The 20,536-nt window shown below is 40.3% G+C and overlaps 1 protein-coding gene across 1 annotated transcript; it reads left to right on the forward strand.

Moving 5' to 3' along the window:
• The first annotated feature begins 930 nt into the window (after positions 1-930).
• Positions 931-11,509, forward strand: LOC149212617 (filament-like plant protein 4). Its single transcript, XM_089391884.1, is given in 5 exon segments — positions 931-1,171; positions 1,470-3,972; positions 4,215-4,278; positions 4,482-4,552; positions 10,414-11,509. Coding segments are annotated over 5 exon segments (3,390 nt in total). The 5' UTR covers positions 931-1,008; the 3' UTR covers positions 11,003-11,509.
• Positions 11,510-20,536: the final 9,027 nt, after the last annotated feature.

Below are 20,536 nucleotides of genomic sequence, written 5' to 3' on the forward strand. Positions count from 1 at the left end.
TAGCAGGAACCCATTATAAAACTTATTACCATAATTTTTGTGCTGGAACTTCTAACCTGAGCATGTAGCATGAACTTAGCCCACACAGAGTTTAGGCAGAATATGAAATGCATCATCAATAACCCAATCAGAGCATATATGAAACTGGTAACAGCAGGGTGGATGGAGAAAGAAAATGACACAGATGATATTGATGTCTACAGGTGATCCAGTGTCTTCAAAATTAAAATAGCCGATGTCACCCTGACAGGTAGTACTTAAGAATATGACATATCATATCTTATGAGGCAAGCTGTTAATATTTAATTATAATTTCTCATCTTATCAAAACTCACACAAATAATTATTTTTTCATCTTATCAAAAGATTCATGGATTATGTGTCAACATATTCATACCTGTATATCCATATGCTGGACAAAAACAAAGGGGAAAAATGTTGCAAACGTTGGCCTAAACCATTTTGATTTTGTTAGCTGAATTTGCTTTATGCTTCTGGGGAGTGCACTTCTGCAGGACTTATGACAGATTCACTTCCTAGTCTCATTGACCTATCCCTTGGTCATTCCTTGGACATCAATAAAATTATCTTATCTTATCTATGATCTCTTGAATGTGAAAGGCCAGCAGTGTACAGGTCAAAACATTCAGAAGGAAAACAATTGATTTGGCATCTATATATATTATAGATATGCCATTTCCTAGCTGCATTGTTTACAAAATTTGGAAAAAGTTGCCATTCAACTTTTAAGTGATGGCCATGGTTCTGGAAAGGGGCCTCTAGCAGGTTCCATATTTGAGAAAGTGCCAAATCATTAACTTCCTAATAAAGTCACCGATCATACTAATACTTTTACTTCTGAATATACTTGACATTAATTCTTATGATAAGTGTGTTTGATGCATCTTATTTAATTTGTTCAAACTTTGAAGTTTGACTACCTTTACTGAATTCTTTTACTTGGTTGAGCAGGGCATCTCCAAGGCACAGGATGCCTCCAGGGCTCTTATGGAATATGCTCATATGTATGAGGAGGCAATGACAAAGTTGCAAGAATCAGAGGATAAAGTAAAGAGTTTGAATGAAAAGCTTTCTGCAGCTCTCTCAGAGATCAATACTAAAGAAAGTTTGGTGAAAGAGCACGCGAAAGTTGCAGAAGAACTCATGTCAGGTAGCATTTATTTAAGTGTTATTTGTTCCATTTAAACATCAAGATTTGTGGTTCAAAAGTTTGATATGATTTTCTCTTGAAAATTGACCCATACTAGATTGCATTTTCAACTTATCAGCCTGTTAACAATCACTGCTCTTAGACTCACTTGAATTTTCTTTTCCTTTGGGGATGCATATGTTAGTATACAGCCTTATTTACTACTAGTTCTGTAAGAGATTTCTAGGTTATTAACCTGCTCTTTACCTATTATTTGTGGTCATGCTTGGAAATTGATTGAACAGTGTTTCCTGGGCAGGTTGGGAGCAGACAGGGGCTGAAGCACGGGCTTCAAAACAACAGGCTGAGTCTCTGAAGCAGCAAAAAGTTGTACTTGAAGACAGAGTAGCCCATTTGGATGGTGCTCTCAAAGAGTGCATGAGACAACTTCGGCATGTAAGAGAGGAGCAAGAGCACAAACTTCATGAAACTATTGTCAACAAAACTAGAGAATGGGAGAAAATCAGATTTGAATTTGAGGCCAAAATAGTGGCTTTAGAACAACAGCTTCTTCAGGCAGGAGCAGAGAATACTGCAATATCCAGATCATTACAGGAACGTACAAAAACTGTGGGAGAATTAAATGAAGCTAGAGCTCAAGCCCAGGCTGAGGTTAAAGTGCTCCAAGTAAATATTGAATCATATGAACATGATATGTCATCCTTGAAATATGAACTTCATGTTCTCAGCAAGGAACTTGAGATTCGCAATGAGGAAAAAAATATTAGTATGAAAAGTGCAGATGCAGCTAATAAGCAGCATTTAGAAGCTGTTAAAAAGATTGCAAAGTTAGAAGCAGAGTGTCAAAGACTTCGGAGTCTAGTTCGGAAAAAATTGCCAGGACCTGCTGCATTGGCTCAAATGAAGATGGAAGTTGAGACCCTAGGGAAAGAAATGGGAGAAGGCCGGAGAAGGAGGTCACCTGCCAAAGGCCGTGGTTCATTTGTTTCTCATTCGTTTGATTCTGGATATGATTCTCAAGATCAAGGTCAAAAAGAATCTGAATATCTAATAGAACGCCTATTGGCCATGGAGTAAGAAACAAAAATGCTAAAAGAGGCCTTGGCAAAGCGAAATGGCGAGCTTCAAGCTTCAAGAACATTGTGTGCTAGAACAGCAAGTAAACTCTCAAGTCTCGAGAAACAACTGGAAGTTTTAAATAATGATCAGAAACAGAGAAAACCTGCCCTTGAGCTGCACATTGAAGGACCGAGGAGTCAAACTGCAAGTAACCCACCTAGCTTAACCTCGATGTCTGAAGATGGGAATGATGATGAGGTAAGCTGTGCAGAGTCATGGGCCTCAGCTCTGATTTCAGAGCTATCTCAAATTAAGAAGGAAAAGGATTTAGGAAGAAGTGACAAGACTCTGGAGTCAGAAAAAGTGGATTTGATGGATGACTTTGCAGAGATGGAGAGGTTGGCCTCTCTCCCTTCACCGAAAATGGATCAGACAACTGGAAAATTGGACGTCTCAAGTGAGAAAAGCATTGTAGGAGGTGAAGATAAGACCTCTTTGGAAGAGACTATTGCAAAAAGGGATTCAGAACTTCAGTCTGCCAATCAACTATGTTCAGATCTATCCAAAAAGCTAGCTTCTGTGGAAGAGGAGCTGACTGCCTTGCAATCTAAAAATGATGCCAATGAGAATGCTTTAGCTAGTCTTCAGGCAAGGCTAGATACCATCTTTGAGGTGCATGTTGAGGGTGGTGACGCACATAAAGTGATGGAAGTTGTTAAGCGTGCTATGACACAGGCAGGTGGCGTTCTCACTGGCTCTGACTCTTGTACTAAGCAGCTGCTAAAAAATCCTTTGCCCTCTCACGATCTTGATAATCAAGATGCTTCTCAGTTTACCAAAAGATCGATAGAAGAAGAGGAAGATATATCTCTCTCCGATGCTAAATTTCAAATTGATGTTGCTGATCCTAAGCTGGAAAGTCTTGTTTCTGGAGTTGTTACTCTTCTAGAATATATGGTAAAAAAAGCTCAAAGTTCCCAGAAGCTCCCAGCCTCAAAAGTGCTTGATTTCAATACCAGTGTTGAGGCATTTACAAAATCTCTAAATCAACTTTTGCATGGCAAAGTGGAGATCATACAGCTTATTACGGAGATATCTTCTTTATTGACCCATCTTTCTGAAATTTGTGCTCCTGCTTTTGGGGAATATGAAGCTCAGGATGAAGCAAATGGAGATTCCAGTATAATACCTGACATTGATAAATCTATTTATTTCGAAAATGGGGATCTCAAACCTAGCCAACTGGAACAAAATATAACTTCTAGTGCACCTTCTTTATTATTGTATAATAGTGTTCCCAATGCGGATGGTGAGCTTAGTGTCATTCAAGCGGAAAAAACTGCTTTAGAGTCTGAGGTGAAGGCTGGATTGGCTAGACATGCAATTCTAGAAGAGGAGCTTACACAGGTGAAGACTGAGAAAGATAACTTAATAAATGAATTGATGGCATCCAAAGAGGAGCTAAAACAAACGAAAGATAAACTTGCTGAAATGGAGGAGATGCTGGCAAAGATACGAGAACAACTAACCTCTACTCAGGAGTCAAACCTTCTTGCAGAAAATCAGTTGGAAGCCATGACTTCGGTCAAAGCAGAGTTGGAGTCACAGTTGAAGGCAACAGAAATTGAGAGGAACCATTTGTGTGAAACGGTGAAGGCTTTGGAGTCAGAACTTCAAGAGGAGCACAAACATTATGATGATGCCGAAGCAAAGTTCCAGGATCTGCAGGAACAGCTGCAAAGGTTAGTGCAAATGCTGCAACCATGGCTATGCATGGTACTCTGGTTATCATTTGATCTGAAATACAATCTTGATTGTGTCAATCAATTGAACTTGTCGGGCTATTCAACTATTTGTCTCGTGAAAAAAGAAACTATGTAGTAGTTTGAAAGCGGAAACTATGTCTAATAAAGCTTAAGCAGTGTGGTTTGAGTGTCAAACCTTGAGGTTAATTTTACAATTATATTCTGTTATTGGAATGCAGGAAGGATGAAGAGTTGGCGTGTTCCCATTCCTCGGTTCCAGATAATGATTTAAAGACAAGACAGGTATTAACATTTTATGAGTTGTCTAACTCTGTGAATCTTCCAATTTCAGCGTGGATTAATAGCTGCATTTCAACTGTGCTAGAGTTTTTTTTCATATACTAACCTTTTATTGTAATAGAGGATGCTATTTTCTTCGCTGATGCTTTAAAAGTTTGTCTTAAAAATAAGGGTCAATATTGCTCATGAATAGTTTATTTTTGCAGCAAAGGGAGATAGCTGCCGCTGCAGAGAAGATTGCCGAGTGCCAACAAACAATACTTATTCTAGGGAGACTGTGATGAAACCAGTTCAAAAAAAGATAGAAAAGAGAGATCCACGCCTTAGAATTCAGCCTCTTCGAGGGGGCAACCTCCTTTACATTACATAAATGAACAATTCTTGGATGCTACAAATGAAAATACCTCCTTTCTATATATAGGAGTCTAAGTGGTCCCAATACAATCAAAGCCTACATAACAATAATATTGTAGGGCACAACAATAACAATAGTGGGATTCTATGTGGCACAATAGTAACAATATGGGCACTACATGGGTACAACAATATAAATAAGGGGTATAACTACAATAGTAATGGGGTAATCACTAGTATTATAGGGACCCAACATGCCCCTCTCCTTCAAAAAAGTGTTGTCCTCAACGCTTGAGTAGTTCTGGATACTTCTGCATAAAATTCTCATCCTCCCATGTGGAATCTTCAGCGGATAAGTTCTTCCACTTGATAAGGTACTCTGAAATTGATCGATTTCGTAGCTGTCGAGTTCTTGTTTCTGTGACTGCTTCCGGTTCCAATATAATTTTTCCTTCTTCGTCAAGTTCTGGCAATATTGTTTGAATTGGGAGCTTGTCGCCTATAACCTTCTTTAAACATGAAACATGGAAAACTGGGTGCAATCGAGAAGCTGCAGGAAGCTCCAATTTGTATGCCATAGTACCAATCTTTTGCAACACCTTGTACGGACCATAATACTTTGGTGATAATTTATTATCCTTCTTAGCTTGCTTGAGGGACATTTGCTTATATGGTTGTAGCCGTAGGAATACCCAATCACCTACATCAAAACTTCTTTCACTGCGATGTTGATCTGCCTGTTGTTTCATTCTATTCTGTGCCAACACGAGGTTATCCTTTAAGAGTTGGAGGACTTGTTGTTGATGTTCGATGTGATGTTCCACTGCCTGAACCTTAGAATTTTCTCTTAAATATGATGTGATGGATGGTGGTTGATACCCATAAAGTGCCATAAATGGGGTCATTTTTGTTGCTGTATGGAAGGAAGTGTTATACCACCATTCAGCCAGAGGCAACCATTTGACCCATTGTGTCTGTTTATCAGATACAAAGCAACGAAGATATCCTTCCAAACATTTGTTTACTATCTCAGTTTGCCCATCAGATTGAGGATGATAAGATGAGCTATGAGCTAACTGAGTACCAAGACAAGAAAATAATTCTGTCCAAAAATTTCCAGTGAAAATGGGATCTCTGTCACTTACAATAATCTTTGGGTTTCCATGTAGCTTTTGAATTGTTTCCATAAATGCAGTAGAAACTGTACTGGCTTTAAATGGATGTGATAATGCACAAAAGTGTGCATACTTGGTAAGTCTGTCAACTACCACCATGATGACACTCTTTCCCTCAGACTTGGGTAAACCTGTGATAAAATCCATTGAAACCTCCTCCCAACGTTGGCTTGGAATGGATAAAGGTTGTAATAGACCCGGTGTCTTAATTGTTTCAACTTTATTTTGTTGGCAAACCAAACATTCTGCCACAAACTTTTGAATATCTGATTTAAGGCCATCCCAAAAAAATTCCTTCTTAACCCTGTGGTAAGTTTTTAAAAATCCTGAGTGCCCTCCTAAGGGAGAAGTGTGCAATTCCATAAGAATCTTTTGTTTTAGCTGGGAATTCTTACAGAGGTATAAGCGATCTTTGTACCATAACGAATCATTTTTCCAGCTAAATGTATCAGACGTACTGGAATCTTGTTGTAGCTTTCGAATAAGTGCCCACACTTCTTCGTCATTCTTCCATTCCTCCCTTGCTTCGTTTATCCAATCTGGTTGGATAATAGAAATGGCGCACAACAATGCTTCCACATCCTCATCCTTTCTTGAGAGTGCATCTGCCACCACATTTTGCTTCCCTTTTTTGTAGATGATTTCAAAGTCATAACCCAACATCTTTGTGACCCACTTTTGTTGCTCTTCAGAGGATAATCTTTGTTCTAAAAAGTATTTAAGGCTATCATGATCCGTTTTTACCTTGAAGTGTCTTCCCATTAGGTAGGGTCGCCATTTCTTAAGTGCATGGAGTATTGCCAACATTTCCTTCTCATAAATAGCTTTGCTTAAAAACTTTCCCTTGATTGGACGACTTTCAAAAGCAATGGGTCTTTCATCTTGCATTAGAACAACACCAATTCCATTTCCTGAAGCATCACATTCCACAATAAAGGTTTTTGTGAAGTCCGGTGTAGCTAAGACCGGTGCTTGGCACATTGCCTCTTTAAGATGTTCAAAGGCCTTTGTTGCTTCCGGAGTCCATGAAAATGCATCTTTCTTCAATAATGTTGTTAGAGGTGCTGCTATTCTCCCATAATTCTTAACAAACTTGCGATAATACCCTGTCAACCCAAGAAATCCTCGCAGATGCTTTATGGATGTGGGGATTTTCCATTCCTTAATGGCTTTAATTTTGCTAGGGTCTACCTTAACTCCTTCATGAGATACAATATGACCCAAATATTCCACCTCCTGGACTCCAAAGAAACATTTGGATCTTTTTGCATATAATTGTTTCTCCTCCAATAGTTGTAGCACCCTGTCAACATGTTCAACATGATCCTTCCAAGACTTGCTGTAGATTAGTATATCATCAAAAAATACTAACACAAATTTTCTAAGGAATGGTTTGAAAATTGAATTCATCAAACCTTGAAATGTTGAAGGTGCATTGGTAAGGCCAAAAGGCATGACCAAAAATTCATAATGACCCTCATGAGTTCTAAATGCCGTTTTCGGAATGTCTTCAATCTTCATTCTGATTTGATGATATCCTGAACGAAGATCCAACTTGGTGAAGTAAATTGATCCATGCAATTCATCCAGTAATTCATCAATGACAGGAATGGGGAACTTATCTTTAATAGTGAGCTTGTTGAGCTCCCTATAATCCGGACACATGCGCCATGATCCATCCTTCTTGTGCACCAATACTACTGGAGCAGAGAAAGAACTTTGACTCGGTTGAATTATACCAGCCTCAATTTCTGCAACCATACGTTCAATTTCACTTTTTTGGACATAGGGATATCTGTACGGCCTGATGTTTGGAGGAACACTTCCTGGAATCAGATGAATAGCATGATCATGATCACGCATAGGTGGGAGACCTTTGGGAGTCTCAAATACCTTGGAATGATTGTCCAGGACTTTTTGGAGATCTGGAGAAATAGATGATTCCAATGTGGAAACATCTAGCGAACATAATTGTGCAATTACACCTCTTTGCTCCTTTTTTAGAAGCTTTGTCATACCATTAGAGCTGATTATCTTTCCTGGTTTCCCTGCAATACCCCTTAATTCAACTTCCTTTCCTTCCACAAAAAATTTCATGAAAAGTTCTTGAAAATTAAAAGCTATTGTACCCAAGGATTGTAGCCATTGGACTCCTAGTACAACATCAGCACCTCCCATTGGAATGGAAAGCATTGGGCTAGTCAATACATATTCTCCCATGGATAGCTTGATATTATGGCACTTTCCAGAGCAATTTATTGTTCCTCCATTTGCAATCATCACTTGACACTCTGGTGCTGGATATAGGAAGCAATTCAATTCTTTTGCTACCCTACAATGAATAAAATTGTGGGTGCTTCCTGAATCAATCAACACTATTACCTTTTTCTTCTTGATTTGTCCTTCTATCTTGATGGTTTGAGGAGTGGTAATTCCCGCCAATGCATTACAAGATATGGTCGGATTTATTTGTTCTTCATCTAGGCTTTGTTCCTGGAATATATCCTCTTCTTTTGACCTTTCTTGCTCCTTTTCTTCTTCCTCTTCACAATCTATGTAGAATAATTTCTTCTCAGCACACTTATGACCTTTTGTGTATTTGCTATCACAATTGTAACAAAGCCCTTTTGCTCTTTTTTCTTCCAATTGTTGTGGTGTCAACCTTGTAGGTTGTGGAAGACTATGGGCAACAACACTTCCATCTTTATAGTTGTGAATGGTATGCTTCCTAGTTGCCATAATTTTGCTTTCCATTTTTCTTGCTAACCTGAATGCCTTCTCTAATGAATCAGGTTCCCAAAGGCGCACATCATGTTGGATATTATCCTTTAAAGACCCTATGAACACATCAATCCTATGCTCCTCTGGAATATCTTTTACCCTTATGTTCAATTTTTGGAACTCCTCAATGTGCTCCATTATTGAACCCTTTTGTTTGAGACTTATCAATTGGCTAAAAAAAGTGTTGCTTTTTGTATCCTCATAATGTGCTATCAATTCTTCCGTAAAAATTGCCCAAGTGATAAATTTTTTACGAGAACAAAGCCATTGATACCATACAAACTGATTTGGTTCCAAATATAAAGTTGCCATACGTACCTTTTGTGTGTTTTGCACATTATTGAGATCGAAGAATTGCTCCATCTGTAATATCCATGTGGCGGGATCCTTGCCATCAAACTTCCTCATATCGATTTTTGGAACATGGTGAGTCTTCGATCCAACATTAGAGTCTATGGAATCATGATTAACATTTCTTTTGTTCTCATCATGAGTTTCCTTTACTACTCTTTCACCATTAGTGACTATTTCTTGTAGCAACTTATCCATCTTATCATCCATGCCATCAATTTTAGCTTCCATGCCATCCATATTAGCTTCTACACCTTTCTTTACACCATCCATATTAGCTTCTACATCTTTCCTTAAACCATCCATTTTAGATTTTGTTGCTTTTTGTGCAAGTGACATTTGTTGCACTTGTTCTTGTAATTTTGATATATCATGTAGCATTTCTTCTTCTTCTTCATGAGTCATGCTAGAGCTTTCAGGTTCCTTACTAGGTGTTTGCATTTTCTTTCCTCGGGGCATCAGTTACCGATAATAATTCTCTACTATGCCCTTTGAATTCCTTCAAAATAAATTTTCAAACCAAGCTTAAGCAAAAATTAAAGAAAATCTACACACCTTTTTTTCACTTTGTAGGAGCTCGATATTGCCTCTGATGTATCTCTGTACTTTCCGATCATCTAGTTCTGAATTTGTGACCTGTAGTAGCCCTCTGTGTCCTCTTTCCAATGCCACAAGTCTGACCCAAATTGGATTCTCCAAGGAAGAGTTATGCGAAATCTCCCACAGTGACTTGATTATAGACTAGTTCAGTAGAGCGAACTTGTACGACGTGCCACGTGTCACTGTTTCAACCTTTGACTCTGAAAAATATATAAACGAAAACTACAGTCCGTCCTCTTTCTGTACCTTCTTACGAAATTTCAATCTGATGCTCAGAAAGAAAGTTATGACGATTTTCCCTAGGTCACCTGTTTTGAGTGTAATTCAGGAGTCTGCAAAAAGACCAACTTCCTCAGATCATATCTCCGCAAATATCACGCGAAAAAATCTGAAATTTGGACCCAAGGTTCAGCGCGATTTCTTCTCAAATGGGTTTTTTTTTGCGACTTCTGAAACGTCACAGAAAAAAAGTTATAGCGAAAATGCCACAATGACCTGTTTGGAGCAGCGAAACCCTAGAATCCAAAGCTCTGATACCAAATGTTATGAAACCAGCTCAAAAAAAGATAGAAAAGAGAGATTCACGCCTTAGAATTCAGCCTCTTCGAGGGGGCAACCTCCTTTACATTACATAAATGAACAATTCTTGGATGATACAAATGAAAATACCTCCTTTCTATATATAGGAGTCTAAGTGGTCCCAATACAATCAAAGCCTACATAATAATAATATTGTAGGGCACAACAATAACAATAGTGGGCTTCTATGTGGCACAATAGTAACAATATGGGCACTACATGGGTACATCAATATAAATAAGGGGTATAACTACAATAGTAATGGGGTAATCACTAGTATTATAGGGACCCAACAGAGACAGTTGAAAGCACTGTCTGCTCCGAAGGACTCCATGGATTGGTCATATGATATAGAAAATGGACAATCAAGCTCAGGTGCTTCTCCTTTTGTAGGGCAAGAATCACTTTCCCAAAACAGCAAGCATTCCGGGCATCATGTATTGGATGCTTCTGATTGCTTGTGTCAGAGCAGTGAAGGTAATGGAAGATTTGAACAGTGTCCTGCCTCCAACAGCCAATGTGCCCCAGGGGCATCTGAACCTGATATGTCAGGCACTGGAAATCACAGACAGAAATCTAACCAATTATCTGGCAGGACTGTTCCCGATTCATATCAAAATAATGAACCTTTCTCACCCGTGCATGCAGATTATAGTGAAGGCCACTTGACAATACCTAGCTCTTCTGATACGGAAGCAAGTCCACCAACCGAGTATCCTGTAAAGCCCACACATCAAAGAAATAGGATTCCTCGCTCCTTAGCAGGGAATGCTCTATCTAAGTCATTAAATACAGGTGAGGGAAAATCATCATCTTCCTCATCTGAAAAGCATGGGAGTGGGTTTAGTAGGTTCTTCTCCAGGACAAAGAGCAGTAGTAGCCAATAGACCAAGAAGCAAGGGCAAGTGTGTAGTGAGTATTGATTGGTAAACTGCATATGAGCTTTTCTATTCTTTTCTATTCTGGGTTTGGAATATGGCCTTAGAATACTTAAAAGCCACTATATACAAGACAATGAGTTCTAAATGATGTCAATATTTCTATACCCAGATGGTCTCGATCTCAAGCACAGCACATTTGTAGATTCCAAGGGGTGACCTCGTTTGTTTGTTTGCCGATTTTTTGTGCTGAATTGGTATTAGACATACCCCAGCTATGCTGGAATTTGTAAATGTTGAATTGTGGTGGCATAGCACACTGGTCATCATAATTCATTACTTTGCTGGAATTTGTAAATGTTGAGTTGTGGTGGCATAGCACACTGGTCATCATAATTCATTACTTTGCTGGAATTTGTAAATGTCGAGTTGTGGTGGCATAGCACACTAGCCATCATAATTCATTACTTTGTATCAGTTGAAATTCATCAGATTAAAGATAACCAAGTTAATAGATCTCTTGAGGATGTAGAATTCAATGATACTGACTGGAAAGTTTACATATTCCATACTGACGTGCATTACTTCTTGATACCTTCCATGGTAACTCTGTTTCTTTGGAGCAATGTGATAAAGATCTGCCTTTTTGTTTTGAGCTGGTAACGGTCAGAGCTCAAACATATCTCCATGCTTTATTAGGCATCCATGTTCTCGCTGTGGCTTGGGAGGTACACTCCAGTTTCAGAAAAAGAAAATAGCCCAATTCCATGCACGCATATACATGAATTTTATGACATTAGGAGGATCCCAGTTAGTGGTATTTACATCCCTCTGGGTTCCAACCAGGAATGAAAAATTTTGGTTAACCATTCATCTAATCGAGAATGGAAACGCATTACGGATGAAACAACAGACAGTTGTAGAAACAGACAAACATGCAGCAAGTTTTAGCTATTATAAGAAAGCAGGCTAACTCATGCTGAGGATTTTTTCACTTAGTTCACACAGCCATTTGTTAATAACTTCAATAAAACATATGAATCTAACCAATTACATCCTCATTAAATAATAAGCCCCTGGTTTTGAATAAAGTGCCTCTAGTATATAATGTTTGAACCATCTTGGAGTCATATAGAGCTTGTAATCTGTGAAGTTTGGCAAGAAGATGAAAATGATTTCGCTTGATTGCACAAGAAACAAAACTGCATCTGAAAATGAGAAAGTTCATTAGATTTAAATTAATGTAATTTATCTACTAGCTTGTAGAAATTGCTCTTAACAATTTTTATGCTCATAAAATACATAATTCGAGAGTAGAATGTATTTCCCTGGTTTTATGAATCTTTCAAAATACTCTGTGGTCTAAATTGTGAACGTGTCAAAGTTGGTTATGGACACAGATTGTAGCAGAAGTATGACATTTGTTTACCAGCAATTGTGACCTTTCTTTCCGTCTGGTCAGAGCTTTATTCCCCAAGCAGCATGGGCTTGGTGTTGTTAGTTAGGCATGCATGGAATATGATGCAAACATTTTGAAGAGAAAGGAAGGTGAAAAACAGAAGCAGATTGATGATATGTATCGCTAGAAAAATAAGACTTAAAAGCATTCTTTTAATTGTTTTTGGTCTAATCTGAAGAATGTTATTTTTTAGGGCTATATTGTTCTTTGCTATAGATAATTGCAATTTTAAACTTTTTCAACATTTTAATATTACATTCACCCCATAACATCATATCATCATTAGCAATTATGTAGAGAGAAAAATAACATCAACAATGCAACAGAACAATTAGGAACAATAGAAGAAAAGCATACAGAATAGAGACACTAGGATTTAGGTCAGAGACTAGGGCAGAACCCCACAAGGGTGGAAATCCAACCAGATTCTTTTTCTGAGATATTCATCAAAAGTTTAGCTGGGATACAAAGTACAATAAGTAACATCCAATACATTAGGCCTCTTGGGCCAATCCATAATCATACTAGATCCTCTTGAGATGATAGCTGACAAGTATACAAAGGCCTTCATATTGCTGTCATAAGTAGCATGTGTATCCGTGGCCATAGTCATAAGAGCATAACACTCAACTGTCACTGACATCTGACATGCACACAAATTACTGTTACCACTGCCATCAAGAGTACTTTAGAGCTATTGTTATCACTGTCATCTAGATTATTGTTGTTATTGTCATATTAAGGTCACCATTATAGTCATACATCAAAATCACTGTTATGCAACAGAGTCATTGTCATGTAGATCTCATATCAAAGGCACTATCATGAGGATCACTGTCACAGTCATACACAAAATCACTGTTATGCAACAAGGTCACTGTCATGTAGATCTCTATATCACATATCAAAGGCGTCGTCATGAAGATCACAATCATACATAATTAGGTCATTGTCATAGAACAAAGTCACTGTCATGTTAAGACCACTGTTATATCAAAGATCATTGCCATACAAAGGTCACTGCTATGCCAAGTTCACTGCCATATCAAAGGTTATACATCATTAGGTCAACCATATTGTCATCACAAGTATCATTGCCAACATATAATATAACCAAAGCAAGCCACAAAGAATGAGTGTGAGCAATAAAGAAACTATTGCGAGTCACAGGGAATGCTATACAATTTTGTCCACAGAGAATACCATATGATCTTGTTATGAAGCCACAAACATATGCTATACAATCTTGTCCACAAAGAATACCATATGATCTTGTCCACATAGAATACCATATAGACTTATGCCATACAATCTTTGTCCACAAAGAATGCCATATGAATCTCAGAGATACAATGCGAATCTCAAAGAGATGCGAGGCACTGTGAATGGTGCAAGCTACAAATATACTACACGAGCCACAGAGAAACTGATGTGAGCCACTGTGGAGACAATGCGAGCTAATGTGAGATAAAGCGAGCCATTGGAGTATAGTGCATTGTCTAGAAATAACAATGCGAGCCACAAAAGATTACCAACCACTGGGTATTGTGAGTCACAGAGATACTATTGCGAGCCATAGAGAAAAACGAACCACAAGAATTAGTGTGAGCTGCCTCAAAACCATATGAAATCTTCCACATAAATACGAGTTCAATTGTTCCAAATGGAGGAAGATTGATGCCTATTTATAGTTGTTGCCACCTATGAAGGGTCACGTCCCTTGGGCAAGCCGACATGAGATGTTGAGAGGCCGACTTGAACTTGTGCCACAATAAATTCAAATAAATCATTGTTTGCCACATAATAACTTGACTTGAGATCTTTGATGGATTGTCTAGAAGATTTCTTGCCCAAATAAATTTGTCACCTCAAAGAGGAGTGCGAAAACCACATTAAAATTAATATTTTCCTTTAACCAATTTGAATTCGTCCCATATATGCCCCAATTTTCAACACTCCCTCTCAGTTAGGGAGGAATTTCCATCTGCATCATAAGTCTCATCTCGTGTCATAAAAGAAGAATAATCCACAACCGACGGTAGGGGAGATCGATTCACTGCAAGGGTAAATATTCTCCAAACCCTACTGGTCTCCAGGTCAAGTTCCATGACCTTCATCTCAGCTAAACAATGATGTCTCAATCTAAATAAGAAGAATCATCGTAAGGGAGATCGATTTACCACTAAGGTAAAGATCTTCCAACCCTATATCAAAGATAATAGGGGAGACCAAACTCATAAAAAATGATAAGGATCTTCCAACTTGTTGTACTATGAAACAACCCCCCCATTTATGTATAGCAATAGCTAATGTTAGACATATAAATGGGGACCATTTTTAAATTTTTTAGTCTTTAGAAAATAAATCCTAACTCTAAGAAATTGCCTTGAAAAAACTCTTAGAATGACCCAAGTTTAGGATCCCCATTGAAAATCACATTTTTTCATGTGATGATCATAAACACCTTAAAGAAATTGCGATATGCGATCAAACCTCTTGCTGCGACATACTGATCAAAACCCCTTAAGAAGTCGCAATCACATTTCGCAATAGTCGCAAGTAAATATGACCTGCCACAATGTCATCCGCCAATGATTTGCAAAATGCGATATTGCGATATCCGCAATCGCATTTCGCATTATGAATAGGTAACGCTATATAACATTGTTTTAAAAAATATGATGCGCGAATCAAGCAACAAGCGTGGGAAGTAATTGTGTTTTAAATATAATAATGAACGGTTTGACAAGGTAATTAATATTTAGCGGACTGAGGAAAGGTAATGATTTTGCAAGTTATGGTTAGTTAATGCTGGGTATCTCATTTGAAATCCTCCCATGATTCAAAGTCTTTTCACGAAGCTTTCAGCCTTAATCGCCCAATATTATCTGCATTGATATATCTTGTCCATTTCAGGCAAGCTATAAAAGATATGTCATTGCGGAAGGGGATGCAGAAACAAAAAAAGTTGAGCATTGCAGAGTCCGAGCTTACAGAAATGTCTCCTATATTCTCTGATACAGTCTGCAGTGCTGACATGGGTGCAACAACTTGGGAGGTCATATACAATAGGCTTGAGGACGAGCGTCCCAAGATTACTGTCACAAGAGAAACAACTGATTCAATAAGACCTTCAGAACTCCAATTCAAGGATGCTACCTGTTCTTTCCTTCATAGGATAGGAGCGAGAGAAAAAATCCTCCCATACACTGATATGATTAGGTGGGTGGTGGAAAACCTCACCATTGAAGATAGGCAATTCAGGAATTCGAGAATGGAACTCATGGGGTCATTCAGAGCAGAGGGCCTGAAGCAAATGTACCATATACCTGACCCTCAGGATATATATGATAAGACATACATGGCCAACTTTGCAAAGAAGAACGAAGAACCCCTCAAGATGATTCATGGCTGGAGAGTACTCGAGAACAAGTTCAAATTTGATAAATCGGGTATGTATCCTATAGCCTCTTTGGCGAACCCCTACAACTATGCAGCTGCTATGTTATGTAGGCTATATGGGTTACCTAATAATGCTAAGTTTTCCATAGAATGGATTCCTCTGATTGATGCCTGTGTTAATTCCCACATCATGAATTGGGCCACCATCCTATCTAATAATCTAGCCACCATCATCACCGAATATCGATAGAAGAGATCCTCCTCTCCAGAGAACCTTCCTCCATTCTATTTTAGTGCCTACATTATGGACGCCATTTGTTTCTGCACTAAATTTCCAATCATGGGTTGGAAATGGACCTTGCAGGACCCCTACCCTATCCATCTCAACCATAAGCAAATTTGGGAATCCCATTATGTACCCCATTTCTATAAAATATGTCATGCTATTATTTTGCCACTGCATCAATTAATTTTCAATAAGAAAGCCCCCATGTTTTCCCAAGAAGCCGCTACAGACCCTCTTGGCTGTCGGCAAATATTTTGTTGAAGAATGATTCACCTATATTAGGGTTTTGGTAGCACAACAGACCCACATGTCCTCCCTTTGTGATCCGGATTTAAACAGGAACGCAACAAATTACAGAGATAACCATATACACAAAGATGCAGCGGAAATAATACTTCATTTCATTAATGGAAAATACTGAAATATGCTTACAACCAGAAATGGAAATAAAGCAGCTAGGGCGATGGTAGCTTATCTCTGAGAAGAGATGTGATGGCTACATGCCTCTGAACTGTGTTACAATGAGGCTCGAAGGCCTATTTATTGTTTCGAAACAATGGAAAACCCTTAACATTCCAAAACCTAACCCTAGGAGATGAAACACCAAACTGTGGGCCCCGTTTGGGGGTAAATTGGTACATCAATTTCCCGGGGTCGTAACTTTGGCATATGATCTCCGTTTGACGCGTACAATAGCTCATTAGAAAGATCTATCCGAACACTATCATTGTTGGAATATGCAACATTGGTCCATTCATGGACCCATGTTGCCCCCGAATTCCCCAAAAAACGTCATTTAGGGCCTCAAAATGGCTTCGGAAGTTCAGGACCCGAAAAACTGCTAAAAATAGTAAGTTGTGCTACAATTAAGGAAACTGAAAATGCTGAGAAAGACAATGGTGGGGGTCCAGGTGGACTTGGCAGGTGGCCACCAATATCCACCTGGATCATTCCTCCCCCCTTAGGAAGCAATGGTCCCCATTGCGTTGAGCTCCTCCATGAGATGAGGAAACTTCTGCTGAACTTGTTCCCTGGTGAGCCACTTGCCCTGCTGAAGGAGTTGGCCTGCTTTGACGACTCGATACAGTTGGATATTCTGTTGGCGAGTGTTCTTGATCTGTGTGTCCATGATCCGATCAGTTGCAGCTTGTTCCATGCAATCTGGATTTAATTCTGTGGGTTTGAGTTGTTCTGCAATGTCGGATGTGTCTAGCAATGGTGGAAAGTATGGCCGAAGGCGGTCCACATTGAACACTGGGTGCAGGCAAGGAATGGGGGAATGCTGAGCTCAAATGCATTGTCTCCCATGGCCTTAGTAATGGTGTAAGGACCATATCAGAGTGGTCGCAATTTCCGATAGGCTCCAGTAAGGCGTTCCTTCTACAAATGCAACCAGACTTTGTCGCCCACCTGAAACTTGTGTGGCACCCGATGTTGATCATGTCGCTGCTTGTACTTGGCATTTGATTTCTCAAGAATGTCATGGACCTGCTGGCGAATATGTTGGATGCGCTCAATGAAGCTGGTGGCCTTATCTGTTTCAGACTGGACATGAGCTGAATTCATGTGAGTAGCTGCATGTGGCATGGCCACATCAATGGGGCATAGTGGCTGGAATCCCAAACCCACCTGAAAAGGGCTATGGCCAGTGGAGCTGTGAAGAGCTTGGTTGTAGCTGTGCTAAACATAGGGGAGGCTCTCGTCCCATGTGCGTGGATGCTTTGAGTTATACATGCGCAGAATGTGCACAATCATCCTATTGACAACCTCTGTCTGGCCATCAGTTTGAGGATGGAAGGCTGTGGACTTCGTGAGTTTGGTGTTCAACATTGACCAGAGACTGGACCAAAATGTGCTGAGAAACCGACTGTCCTGATCTGAGATGATAGACTGTGGGATCCCAAAGTGCACCCACACTCGTTCAAAGAAGAGTTTAGCAGTGGCTTCTTCTGTGATATTCTTCTTGCAGGCCGTCATAATGGCCATCGTCGAGAACCTGTCGACGACCACAAAAACACAGTCATTTCCATGTTTAGTGGAAGGAAGGCCTGACATGTAATCCATGGAGATGGATTCCCAAGGTCGACTAGGGGTAGGCAACGGGGTATAGAGGTTGTGCTTCTTAATGGTCGGTTTGGAAATGGCACAGGCAGTACATGATCAGATCTACTTCCCAACATCCTGTCGAAGATTCGGCCAATAGAAATAATTTTGCAGTACTGCCACTGTTTTCTCGACCCCGAAATGCCCAGCAGCCCGACTGTAGTGTGCTTCCCGAATCATCTTGGCACGCTCGCTTGAAGGAACACAAAGGTGACCGAGGTGGCATAATAGGGCATCCTGGAGGTGAAAATCTGCAACATGCCGACCCTCCAAGAGTGTCTGGTAGGTGTGGCCGAATTCTGGGTCGCTTTTGTAGAGAAGTGGCCAATCAGAAGTCACGTGCCCACAAGAGTTGAGCACGGTGGTTAGCGCCATGATCGGTGGTCGACTGAGGCAATCTGCAACATTATTGGTGTTGCCCTTTTTATACTTGATATTCAAGTGAAACTGTTGCAGGTATGTAGACCACTTCTGATGGCGATCATTCTGCAATTTCCCTTGGGTCTGTATGAACTGCAGAGGTCGGTGGTCTGTGTGGATGACCGTTTCCTTCCCCAAAATGTAATGCTTCCATTGTCGGCAGGCCTGTACAATGGAATACATCTCTTTATCATAAGTGGGGTACTTCCGGACTGCGTCTGAAAGTGTTTCACTGTGATATGCCACTGGATGTCCATGTTGAGTAAGGACTGCCCCAATAGCATAGTCAGAGGCATCTGTCTCGACGTCAAATGTTTGTTGTAAATCTGGTAACGCGAGCACTGGTGCCGTGCAGAGGTGATCCTTCAACTCCCTGAATGCCTTCTGTTGAGATTCAGACCAAAATAATTTTGCTTTCGCCCCGCCCTTGGTGACTTGACTCAAGGGCCAAGAAATATGAGAAAACCCCAACACAAACCTGCGGTAGAAGTTGGCAAGACCTAGAAAGCTGCGGAGCTCTGTTAGAGTGGTTGGAGAGGGCCAATCCCGAATGACTTGGATCTTGGCTGGATCGACATGCACCCCCTGTTCATCAATGATGTATCCCAGATACTGAACCTGGGTCATGCCAAAAGTGCATTTCTCCAAATTGGCACATAGCTTGTGTTGACGCAGTGTTTGGAGAACCTGTCGGATGTGGTGGAGGTGCTCTTCCCAACTCTGGCTGAAGATCAGAATGTCATCCAAGTATACTACTACAAAGGAGTTGGTGAATGGCCGTAAGATGTCATCCATTAGCCTCATAAAGGTTGCAGGAGCATTCGTCAATCCGAAAGGCATGACCAACCATTCGAAGAGGCCCTCCTTGGATTTGAAGGCAGTCTTCCACACATCGGAGGGTTCGATTGGTACCTGGTGATATCCTGACTTCAGATCGATCTTGCTGAAATATTTCGCCCCCTTTAGTTGGTCTAGGAGGTCATCAATCCGCGGGACTGGGTACCTATTACGGACAGTGATCTTGTTCAGCGCCCGATAGTCAATACAGAGTCTCCACGTCCCATCCTTCTTCTGTACCAACACGATCGGACTCCCACAAGGCGATGAACTCGGGTGGATGTGACCTTTCTGCAGGAGCTCCTAAGTCTGCCTCTTGATTTCATCGTTCTCCAGAACGGAGCGCCGATAAATTGTTCCATTGGGTAGCCACGCACCTGGGGTTAGATCAATGGAGTGCTTGACTTGACAGTGCAGAGGAACCCCTGCCGGGGAGGTGAAGATGTCCTCGTACTCCTCCACAATCTTGTCCATCTGTAGTTGTCATGCAGAGGGACCCCGTTTGGAGGCCGCGACCACTGTCTTCTTCTTTCCTTGAGGGCGTATCATCAGGAAAACAAATTTCCTGGTTTTGGAAATGATCTTACTGCATTGTTTTGCAGTAATCAACGAGATGGCGGCAGGTGGTGCTACCTCTGGTATCCTGAACAACTTATTTCCCAATGTAATAATAACAGCACGGGGCCTTGATTCATACACAGCATGTCGCTTCCACAAGTATGGTTGTCCTAGTAATACATCACAAACTTCAAGGGGAGCAATGTCACACAATACCTCATCCGTGAAGGGCTTGATGTTGTATGGAAGGCGACACTGCTGGCTCACGCGAAGATCTCGTCCTTGGTGAAGCCACCCAATGGTGTATGGTTGTGGATGTGCTGTGGTCGGTAAGCCCAACCGCTTCACGACCTCTGCCAAAATGAGGTTCTTTTGACTCTCGCTATCAACAATGAACTGTATCGGGGAGCCCTTTACCCACATCTGGGAGTGGAAGAGATGCTCCTCCTCCTCTGGATCTTCGGGTTCATTTTTATGG

The sequence above is a fragment of the Pinus tabuliformis genome, chromosome 1_1 (assembly GCF_031772625.1).
Source record: "Pinus tabuliformis cultivar Carrire ecotype Pingquan chromosome 1_1, CPIR1, whole genome shotgun sequence".
In the NCBI taxonomy this organism is placed as follows: Eukaryota; Viridiplantae; Streptophyta; class Pinopsida; order Pinales; family Pinaceae; genus Pinus; species Pinus tabuliformis.